Source organism: Triturus cristatus, chromosome 11 (assembly GCF_964204655.1).
Source record: "Triturus cristatus chromosome 11, aTriCri1.1, whole genome shotgun sequence".
NCBI classification, from domain to species: Eukaryota; Metazoa; Chordata; class Amphibia; order Caudata; family Salamandridae; genus Triturus; species Triturus cristatus.
In genome coordinates this window covers 934,199,035-934,211,260 of record NC_140594.1, presented here as the reverse complement: position 1 = coordinate 934,211,260, position 12,226 = coordinate 934,199,035, and the positions used below count along the sequence as shown (strand labels likewise).

Here is a 12,226-nt window from a genome sequence, read left to right as displayed (position 1 = left end):
GTCATGAAATATCAACCTTGGCAACAAGTGCCCTAATGCACCAAAGAAATGATGGCAGTGATACATCTACCAATCCCACAGTGAATTAATATTCAGCCATCAGCTTTAGACACCTTTTGGAAATATAGTCATCTCACATTCAAATATCTGATTATCAGTTTCTGAAAATGCATACATTGTGTTAACAAATAGATGCTTTTCATGTGTAAAAACATACCCAATTACCCCAAACATAAACATTTTAGGGAAATACACACCTTTGCATGAAAACACCAGTCTTCTTTTTTACTCGTTAAGTCCCCAAGCATCAACTTGTCTGTTTCATTAGGAACTCACAAGCATAATTACCTCACAGGAACAGAGCCGTATCCTCACAAGCACACACACTGTTTTATCATGGTAGATATGACCACCGTGATGTCAAGGATACCCAGAATATGCCAATGATGTCCACTATACACTGGTGCCACTTCCAACACTGTGCTAGGTTTAGGACACCATGTCAAGGATGTCCACAGCATGTTAATAGCCACTCTTATAACATGGGTGGCTACAATTCTGTGCTGTTAGTATAAAATATGTAAAGGACGCATATGATATGCAGTCGATAAACACCATTATGATAGGGGAGTCACAATTTGCCAAGGATGTCAACAACATGTGAAGGATAAATATAATTATGGCAGGAGTGCCCAACTTTATGTCAGGGGAGGCTGCCATGTTGTCAGGGTAGGCCTAAGATGCTCAGAATTTGTCCGGAAGGATCACCATTATGTCAGGAATAGGAGTTCACCAGAGGAGCCATCAGATGCCAGAGATATGTGTACATACCTGGAATTATCTCCATTAAGGGACGCTGTCAGTCAGAGAGGGCCCCCACGCCAGGCAAATTCTGAGACAAAAATTCCCACATACATGCAAATAAACACACTTACAAACTCACAAATACAGGAGCATATCCAACAGATATGCCACCATCCCCCAATATTCACTGGGGCACCTACATGTCCCTGTCCTTGCCTCTGCTCTCCCCAACTCTTGGGCTGCGTCAGTGGATACTCGTTTACTTTTACCCCTAGCATACATCTTTCCCACCCATGTTTGCACACACATTGCATTGGGCATCACAGGGCCTTCATCAGGGCCAATCAGATTCATAATGCAGCTTAGCAGCCCGATGATTGTTGGTGTTGCAGGTCCCTGTCCTGTCCGCCACACTTTGTGTGTGTTAGTACGAGGTAGGTAGATAGATAGATAGATAGATAGATAGATAGATAGATAGATAGATAGATAGATAGATAGATAGATAGATAGATAGATAGATAGATAGATAGATAGATAGATAGATAGATAGATAGATAGATAGATAGATAGATAGATAGATAGATAGATAGATAGATAGATAGATAGATAGATAGATAGATAGAGATAGAGAGATAGAGAGATAGATAGTTAGATAGATAGATAGATAGATAGATAGATAGATAGATAGATAGATAGATAGATAGATAGATAGATAGATAGATAGATAGATAGATAGATAGATAGATAGATAGATAGATAGATAGATAGATAGATAGATAGATAGATAGATAGATAGATAGGTAGATAGATAGATAGATAGATAGATAGATAAGGTTTCTCCTACTATCAGTTTAGCTATCTCCCACTCTAAGGGTCTGCAGATGCAGTGCTGCTTATCTTCAGATCTTTAGAATTACGTAGCTGGCTGAAGTCCATTAATGGGCTACTAACCTGCTAGCTGGTGAGTTACCAGTAGCTCTCAAGTTACTCACTGTATTGTGATAAATGCCCAAATCTATTAATTTTTCATCTCAAAGTCGCTTTTGGGGACTCCAGAGTGGATTTATTGGTCTACACCTTGATGATGTATCTAAAGAAAGGAAGATTGTACTTTTCATCTCCTCATGATAGGAAACCTTAACACCTCACAGATTTTCGTTAGAGACTGGGCATTGTCTTCTATCTATTTTGGTCAGTGTCATTTATTATACAAACAATATATGTTCAACTACACCTAGTTATATTTTTTCCATATTCCATTTACAACCCAATGTTCCTGATAATCTCAATGTCACTCATTTCTCACAGGCTAACTGAACTGTTGTCTCATAACCCACCTGGATAGTAAACAAGAGGGTAAGAGATAAGAAAAATAAGAGGTGCAGTGTGTTATATAATTCTTGTTTTTTTGTAAACAACTGGCCATGTGCACTTACTTCTGTAGTGTAACCGTTATCCTATGCAATAGCAATTTAAAACTGCCAACATGTTTCAAAGTCCTGTGCACATTTTCCAGATTTTCTTCTGGACAATACGCTCCTAAAAGTGATGGTGCCTCACATCCCACATGATGCCAAACCATAATCCTGTATCTTTTTATCTTTTTTCCTGTAAGATTGTTAAATTGTTTGAGAGTTAACTCCAGAAGAAATTGACATTTTACTCAATGTGTTTGTTTATTATTCTTTTCTGCCTGTTGAGATTGAATCTCATGCCAAAGTTTCCAGCATACATTTTAAGTCCGCAAGAAAGGGAGGCCATGAGAGGTGCATCAATAGGATGACGTTCCTACAGGGGAAATCGGTCGATGTGCTATTGGATACACTGTACATTTTCGTGCATTTTTTTGGATGATAAGTCCAGAGAAGATAACCAAGCTTACAAAACAATTCTCAAAATCAGTGCATTTAAAGCAATTTATCATAATACATATTCAGTCACTTTGCAAAATGTTCTTCTACAGAGAAGTCACTTATTTTCTTAAAACCATGCACCCTTAGAATAGGTATTCATCACAGAGAGGTAATACCCCAGACCCAGAAAAGGTAAACAACAAATTGGAATAGTGCTTTGCAAGAGGTATCTAAGGTTGAGTGTCACTTAGTGCTATATAATATAATGTATTTATGGCTCGGCAATCCTGGACAATTTTGCATGATGGCAGTAAAGAAAACCCGAGGTAATCTTAAGAGGTGACATCAAAGATATTGAACGCAATATCAGTGCTGTGCCAACATGCCACTCATTAGCCACTTCGGAGCACTATGCATGCAAAGAAATATTGTGGTGAAGGATATACTCACACAGCTAAGTTTTAGATGAACAGTTTGTAGGAACCGTGTACCTATTGCGCTCAGCATCTGTGATCAGTAACACATACAAAGGCAATGTTCAGGATAGATGGTCTTTAGTTCCAAGGATGCGGGGGTCCTGGAATCATCAGCCCATACCGTTTGTGATGCTGGACACACCGCCATTGTGTAATATTCACTGCTACGTTTGGGGTCTTGTTCCTCGGGCACATTATTGACTGAATAGTTTAATCAACAGTTTCTTGGACGTTTCATAGTTAGGCATCTATGGGGCAGCATGTCTGATTTTAGCACCTTCTGCTTTGCAAAATCTCTCCCAGTAGAGAAGCCTCATAAATCAGGCGGGCGGGTAATCTCGACATTTGCTAATAAATGGATATTATCGGTTGAAGCTCAGTGTTGGCCTTCGTTGTGAGAGACAACCAGCAAAGAAAGTGAGTTGTGTCACTGCTGTACACATCACGCTTGTGGCCACAACAGGCACACAGCATCACCTTCTGGAGGACACAACTGCTGCAGGATGAACAAAGGCGAGAGACGAGCTAACAGAAGGGTGCCAGTCCTACAAGGAGAGGGTGCAGAATGTAAACATCTATATGATGGCAGACTATAGCAGCAGCTCAGGCAGGAAACAAATACAACGCAAGGGTTAAACCCTTCTAAGGTTCTGCAGCTACTTTGACAGCAATGGGTGAGCAGTTCAAGTGCACAGTGGGGATGTCCATAGTCCACCTGTGACTGATCTGCTGGGCTCACTGGTCCCAGCGCGTGCAGAATTATTCCCCCTCTTCAATTCTGATCTTGCACTGCCCAGATGTTCACATTGAACCAACCCCCAAATGAAAAGAAAAAAGCTTTTCTGTATCCACTAACCTGAGGCCAAAACGGACGACACCCTTCGGCAGTTTTATTTTGTGTATCCAAGTGTTCTGTCTGGACGTAGGCGTGGGAGGTCCGATAAAGCGTAAAACAGTTGAATCATGTGACACCTCTCCGAAAAAAACTTTGCCTCTTTCACAAATAAGCTAAAAGCCAAACTGAGATATAAAAGTGATATACACTTGTAGGTTCTCAGACACTAGCAAACGATTTCCCACATAGAAATAACAAACTTGTGTGTGGAAAGGAGAACACGTGATTTGCCCCTTCAGGGTTTCGAACTCGTTTCTTATGCATTTCACGCATCTTCGCACGTGTGCATCCACGCGAGCTTCTTACACGGGGTGGAGCCTGAGGCCTAAGGGTTACATCTGAATATCAGCAATACACGCATTCATCAATTGAGCAGACTTGTGGGATTCAAAGCTTTGGCTTCTAGATTAGGCAGAGTGCACTGCAGTAGATACATGCACCTCCTGAGTTATTTTACCAGAATTCGAAGCTGAAGCATGCTAAATATACACACGTGTCTGCCGCTGATGCCTTAGCCCAATGTCTTTTCTTCGCAGCTGATACACTTCCCCAGCACATAAAAAATGCAATGTTTTTAGGGCACTTCACTTCATAGCAACACTTCTGCCGCTTGTAAGTGTTACAAATATCAGCTGTAACAATTACCCAATGTAATGGTTCTAAATGTATTCATGTCGATGGCCGAGTTGACCTTGAGCATCTTGAAGGTTACATCTAAAGCACTTCAGACAAATTCAGGGGGCCAATGTGCCTGAAAATGTGCACACACCTTGAAGATCACACGTTCAAATCTCTCTGAGGCATGCATAACTTTTCACCTTACTAAGGATGCTAAAAGGAGTACCACTCAGTTGGGAAGTAGCATAATTTGTTTTTTTTCAGTGTTACTTAAAAGCAAGATGTTGTGTGCAACACAATATACAGAACTGAGTACTAAGTACAAATGTGTTGTGTACATATGTGTCTTTAGATTTCGAAGCTGGAAATGGGGTTGTTCCATTTTTGACTGAGCAGTGCCTATAGTCTGAATTTTGCTTTATCTACAGGTAATATAACCAGTCAGTAAATGTTACTAACGTTGATGATCTACAGGCTTTAGATTTTAATGTAACTTCTCAAATGTTTTATTCCTGGATAAGGTTGCTACGTAAACTGCTAAACATGTTGTTTTCCTTTATTCGGTCTGTAAAGGAAAGCTCTTTTATGAATTGCACAAACAAAGGACTCTAGTCCAATTGTATTTGGCCAAATAGTTATGTAGACATGCCTTTTTAAAAGGTTCTTAGTTATGTTTGGTAGGCCTGATCCCTTTACATACCCCCAAATGAGGAAAATATTTCATGGCAAACTACCTGCAAAACTATGGAAGCATCTGAACTTTGAATATATAGAAACCAGTCAAGGACTGGCAGCTCTGAAGATCTATCAAGTTTCCTTCTTGATTGCTCAAAGGAAGGGTGACTCCAATAAATAGCCATTGTCCACAGAATCGTTCAAATGGAAGATGTCAAGTTTCAATTTAAGGGGGTCCCAGCATGAAGGTAAAAGCCACAGATGGGCAAAGAACCTCTTTGCCAATCCTGCAGTTCCCAATTGAAGAATATTGCAAAAGTAAATAGCAATGCACCAATCTCTCCCTGCCATCAGGGAAGAAGAAAAATCCAGGCTAGGACATCCAGCATGAGATATAATGGGAGTTTCAGCCATAAAGAACAAACATCATGGACAAAAATAGTAGCAAAAGGATGATCAACAGAACAACAAATAAGGGAACGCATGAATAGCTAATAAATGCTGCATCAGACATGATTCAAACAGGAACTGACATCACATACTTGATTTCATGTTAGATAAGGAACCTGAGCTGGTTACTTGCTAGTATGCAAATGTTTTAACGGATATGTGATTAAAACCAATCCAGAATTTGTGCAAAAAATGGGCAAACGTAAAAACAAAATTCAACGAAACAATTCGAAAGATAGTTCTCCTAATTACTTGTTGATATGCAATCAATAATGTCGTCATGGCAAGCAATAGGAGCATGGTAGCTAACTCTCAGAACATCAGCAGAGCTGCTGAAGTCCTGCCGCCTCTCCCCCACAAATCCCCTTGACTTCCCTGCCCACCCGCCATGTCCCTACTTAGGTATGCCTTAACTTGAAGTTTTGGAATACAGTTATGTTGCTTGAAGATGGTGACACACCATCACTGTGTAGAAGAGTGGCTCAATGGTTAGAGCGGCATACCCTGATGCAGAGATCTGGCCCGGGACCAGGGTTCAATTCCCGCCTCGGCGGGTCTTGGGCTCAATTTCCTCGGACCTGACAATTCTCGCCTCGGTGCCTACTCTAATCATGGGTGCAACTCTGGGCAATAGCTTGCTTAATCTCCACAATTGCCCCAACAGCGCTGGGGATGCCTGGCTACACCTTGGGGGTGCCCAGGAGTGGACATTTCACAGGGAAAGCCAGGAAGGGTTCCACAGCGGTATGAGTACAAGCGCCAGGACGCCCTGTCGCTGGGGCAGCAGTGCGCTATACAAGTACAAAATTTCATTTCATTTCATCAGCAAGTTGCTACTTTTCAACCAACAACTCATATGAAAAGCAAAACTAAAATTACCCGAAGGCATTTGTGTGCTGTTGGCTTTTAAAAAAGCCAGTTTTGGATGAACATTTGACATATGACGGGTACTCTATTCCCTTTTTAGGGACTGTTTGCCACTAGGAAACTTGTGTGACTATGGGCACATTTTTGCTCATGGGAATTGAGGTATCAAATGTCACTTGGGTGAAAATAGCTCACATTATGTTCACCGTATAAAAGGTGGGGCTGCTGGGAACCATCTAACAATCCTTTAGTGCTAGTGCAATAAGCAATTCTGACTTGTATCTATCCTGGTCCTCGCCAAAGATACACATTCCATCATTAGTAGTCTGAGTGGGAGACAGACAGAGGAAATCGATTAGCGATTATGCTTCAGCTGCTCAAGTGTGGTGTGGTTGTTTCTAGACCATTAAATGACACATAATCACTATTTCTGCTTGTGTTAGAGTGTCACTCAAAATGTCCCACACAAGCACGACGCATTGAAATGTCACACATAAGCCCACCAAAAAAGAGAAATGTCACACATATGCAACATAGGAACTTGGCAGCCATGTTTGGTGGTCTCACTACAGTAGGAGGCCGACAGTCATGAGCTTTCAGTGTTCCCAGACGGCAGTGCGGGGTGATTTCATGAAGCCAGACCTGATCAAGAATAAAACAGAACCACAACTAATTACTAAAAGACGAATCCTTACAAAGTGTTGATTTCCCTGAGGAGGGTAACAATAAAGACATCCAAGGCAACAGCACCAAAGCCATAGGAAGGCTTCTTCAATTTAAAATGAGTTTATCTTGTTGACTCAGCCATTGGCCTAACACAAAATGATGGGGACCCTGCCGAATGCGATGAGTGGGCCTTGAGATTCCACATCTCACAGATACTCATAGGCTTTAGGCGGAATGGTGGCCCTTTGAAAGGTGGTGCCCTATGCACTGCAGGGACTGGGGAGGACTGCATTACCCCTATGGACTCAGATATCATCACGTCTACCCCATCCAAGGAAGTATCCCAGGGCTCGAGTGCCAAGACTGAGCGCCTGATTGAAAACAAGCTCTGAAAGAGCCAGGCCGAACTCATGAGTGTGCCTACCACAAGGACTCAGATTCTCTGGTCAACCTCAGTTGTTCAGTACTGCCACTCGTGGTTTAGTCCTAACTAAAACCCACGGGCAGTATTCCGACTGTTGTGTCTTTTAGTAGCTTTTCCCAAATGTTGTAGGACTGTGATTAGGATAGTTTGCCTTGAAGCACAGACCCGCTGAAGGGCCTTTGAATGATCTGTACAGCTCCCCCATACTGGGCTTAAAAACCTATGCAGCCTATAAAGCCATGGAGGAGATAAAAACAGTTACCTCCACAGGCCCGAGCCAGGGGCGTAGCTTCCATTGGTGCAGCGGGCGCAGTGGCACCAGGATCTTGGGTCCTGAGGGGCCCCATGACTGTGGTAGGTCGTCAGCTAGGAGCCCCCTCGTTGCAGGCTCTTTAAACCACAGCTGCTCGGGGATATCAAGGAGGCCGTGCTCCTAGCAAGGGCTCCCCAAATATTCATTAACCTGCTATTGTTCTCGACGTAGGGAAGGAAACATAGTTTCCAGCTACATGAGTATTAATAAAAACGTTTTATGTGTTCCTCAGATGTTCTCTGGGCCTTTCATAAAAAGCAAACTGTTCCTGACAAACCCAAAATAGTTTGTGTAAAGAAGGTCAGAGTTCCTCAGCTGCAGCGCTGTTTAATACAGATAAGAGCAGCCTCTCGCCTTCGTCTTATCGAGGCGGTGTGCGCCGCAGGACCAATATCCCCCTTCAAACAGGCAGCGAGTTCTTCCTTATTATGAAGTCTCAGGAAACAACGGCGAAGTATCATATTTCGAGAGAGACTACGGTAACTGCGGAGGTCAAACTTGTTACAAGCTTCTGGCGATAATACCTTACTTGTAAATTGATTCAGGCACTGCCTGAAAGGACCTTTTGTAGCCATTAGTGGATTATTTACGTTCAAATGAATACGATATATGTTATGACATCGAATGCTCCTACAAATCACCAACTACTACAACATTCTACAAAACTGTGAGAAACCAGGGACAACTCACCTGAAATAATTGCTGGCTGCAGCCAGGACCACCCGGTGGCAACAGAATTCCTTGCTCTCCACACAGAGTACCACATCCGTGAGTGAGTTCTCCAACCGTAGGTTCTCCAGGCCATTCTGAAGAAGCAGCGATAGGCCGGCATCATCAAAAGACAGTCTATCCCCTCCTGAGCTCTCTACGACCTCCTGAACGTTCTGGGCGCATTCCTGCGTCACGGACACCGGGGGCTCCTCAGAGCTCTTCTCCACCGTGCCCTCCATGTGAGCAAGGCTGGGGCTTTTCTAGCTGCTCTGCGTTTTGCCTCCAGTGAAAGAACTCATCGGTTTCTGTTGGGTTGCATTGCAGAAGTGATGCGAGTTTCCTGTGGCTGACACTCAAAGTTAGCTGCCGCTATCACAGGCAAAACAGGAAACCTTGCACATTCTCACTCAGTGATCGAAAAAACGGTTTTGCAGCAGCTTTCATTCAACTGTGTGTGAGTTTGGGAGGGACTCAAGATGTCTGTGACTTTTAAAGATTAAGGCTGATGAAAGGAAGCCCTGATGTCCCGCCCTTGAGGTCTGAGCCAAAGGCATTCAGTGGATTCTGCTCCAGTGACCAGCATAGAGCTGGACTGACAAGTCACTGTTGGAGTAGGTCGAAGCTTCTGCCACTGTTTCTTCTAAAAAGCACATTTGAATGTCAAATTAATAAGCTTGCCTCCACTTTTTGGGGCATTCTAAAAATGATTAGGAAGATCCGTCCCTTCATCCCCTTGGACGCACTAAGAACAGTGGTCACAGCCCTAGCTTCATCACGACTACGGCAATGCAATATATGTGGGACTTCAAACACAGCTCCTACTTAGACTTCAACGAATGCAGAATGCAGCGGCAAGAATGATTCTGGATATTCCCAAATACGAATCAGTCTCCCATCGACTGAAAGACCTCCACTGGCTTCCAGTGGGTAAAGTAATTATATTTAAGTCGCAATGCCTGGCATATAAGGCATTACAGGGAAAAGGGCTACTGTATCTGAGAATACATCTTAAGAAATACATGCCAGTTAGAAATTTAAGGTCAGCCCAGTCACAACTACTGTCAATCCCCAGGTACAAGCAAGCACGCTTGGGGGGGGCAGGAGTTTCCTGTTGGGAACAGGAAATACCTGGAATTCCTTACCTATGTCGATAAAAAAAGAGCAAGTCACTAATGTCATTTAGTGGGCTGCTGAAAACATGGTTATTTAAGAACTGAAAGGTCAGAAGTATAGTTAATCTGCAAAAGTCAGCATACCCGCCATTTATAGCGCCAAGACGCCCTCTGGCATACGTGCGCTCTATAAGTCTGTAAATCAAATCAAATCAATCTTTCATTGACAAAAGCTTCCATGAACAGCACATCTCATGCCATACTATGAGGTACAGTGGCGTAACGAAAGTTTAAGAGGCCCCCCTGCAAGGTGCCCAGAGGGGCCCCTGCTCCGGATTTTATCCAGAGCTATCAGTCCCGAGAACTGTGCTGAGGGGGCCCCCTGCAGACTGAGGGCCCCCCGCTCCGCGGGGCCTGCGGGGGCCTGTGTTACGCCCCTGATGAGGTAAGGTTTACACAAAGGGCTTTAATGTGCAGATGGGCCAGAAAGAGGATAACATTACTTAAAGCCTGCTGAAATTAGGTTTGATTCTATTTGATTTCAGTTCTAGAACTACTGAGTCCTGCCACACGAGCAGTGGCTGCAGCACTGTGACTGAAAGTACATTCCGAATAAGGAAGCAATGGAGGCTACTCAGGATCAATAAGATATATGTCATTTCATTTCAGCACATTCAAGAGAAGTACGATTTCAGAAGAACATTTTTGATGAAAAACGACTTCAATGTTAAAGTAGGATTTTACTTTTCTTTGCATTGAACCGTCATTTCAATGAAAACTGTATTGCCAAAAATATTTTCATTAATAACTGAAATGATTGTCAATCATGCTTACATTTTTTGTATATTTTTCTAACTTTGTTTGTAGCAATACCTTAAATCCTACCACCAATGACAACCAGTACCTTAGCCTTTGATCCGAGGCCAAGACCTAATCTCAGCCTGACCCGTACCTCATTAAAAGTGTGTTTGCAGCCATATCACTGACATTGGCTCTAGCCATATACTAACCATAAACTTATTCAAAACGTTACTGAACCTTACCAAAAACTGTATGTTTCCTTGAGCCCTATAGTTACCCTCACTAGTACATACCCCATCCTTGACCCTAGTCGTTATTCGGACCCTCAACCCCATCCATGCACTAGGCTTGACTTTCACCCTTACATCAACACAAACGTGGCCCTGACTCAAATTATAGCCATGACCCTTGGCCTAAACCTGATTCAAACTCTTACCTTGACCCTTACCCTAACCCTGCCCCTAACCCTAACCCTACTTTGAACCAATGTGTTACAGCGACCCATGTCTAAATCCAGTCCAGACTCTAGCCCTAAACTTGGCATTTACTATTACCTTGTTGGTAACCTGAGCCAGATCCACACTAGATCCTTGACCTTTAATCTGACACTGACTGTAACTTTATCCGTAACCTGTACCCTCACCCAAGCTATCTCTAACATTGACCCCTTTTGAAAGCCTTTCTTTGATCCTACCCTTAGCTATAACTCTGAACATAAATCTAAACCTGTCTCTAATCCAATAATAACATCCTAATTTCCATTTAATGTATTTCTCTGTAACCCATTTTTAATAGATTTGGATGAAGTGACAAGATGCTTATTTATTTATTTTGGAGTTTTATATAGCGCTGGCGAGACCCAAGGGTATCAGAGCGCTTTACAACATATATCAAAGAAGCAATCAAACATAACAAGTGACCATAGTAGAGCATAGTGATTCGTGACGAGTAAAGTTCAAACACACAGAGTAGCAAATCAGAGTAATGATCCGTGACGTGAATAGTTAAAACATAAAGAGTAACCGATAGACTCCATGATTTGAGACAACTCCAGATCGGTGAGGGGGAGCACCAGAGCGAGACGAGAGGTGAGAGAGGTATCGGTCCTCTAAACAGAGTGAATGTATACTGCAGTGTGCGGGATTCGTTGAGGAGCGTCAGCTATCCATTCGGAAGAGTTCGGTTGAGGAAAAGGTCTTTGAGCTGGCTTTTGAATTTTGGAAAGTATGGGTTAGTCCTGATATGAACTGGGATGCAGGGGCGTAACACAGGCCCCCGCAGCCCCCGCGCTCCAGGGGCCCCCTCACTCAGCAGAGCCACGGCAAGCCTCTTCATCATGATGGTGCACATGCCCGGCCTCTTAATAAATTAAATGGTTCGCACGCCCTGGTCCCGGTGGGGCCTCAAAGGCTCTTCATTAATTAAATAGTGTGCAAGTTCAACAGCGCACGTGCGCAGTTGTCTCCGCTGCGTCTGAGGGGGTGGCCTGCATTCAATCAGCGAGTCTCTCTCTGTCTCAGGACAGCCGTGGCACAGCATCACGTGATATCACTATTCACAA

The 12,226-nt window shown here is 43.2% G+C and overlaps 1 protein-coding gene across 2 annotated transcripts in view; it reads right to left on the bottom strand.

The window, feature by feature from the left end:
• The window catches only part of KLHL6 (kelch like family member 6), a 601,696-nt gene extending 592,479 nt beyond the window's left edge, over positions 1-9,217 (bottom strand). The window contains exon 1 of one of the 2 annotated variants that reach the window (XM_085634931.1): positions 8,732-9,217. In XM_085634931.1, the coding sequence (XP_085491057.1) occupies positions 8,732-8,991 (260 nt within the window). In that variant the 5' untranslated portion in view covers positions 8,992-9,217. The remainder of the gene's footprint in view (positions 1-8,731) is intronic. The other variant, XM_085634932.1, reaches the window with a different exon arrangement.
• Positions 9,218-12,226: the final 3,009 nt, after the last annotated feature.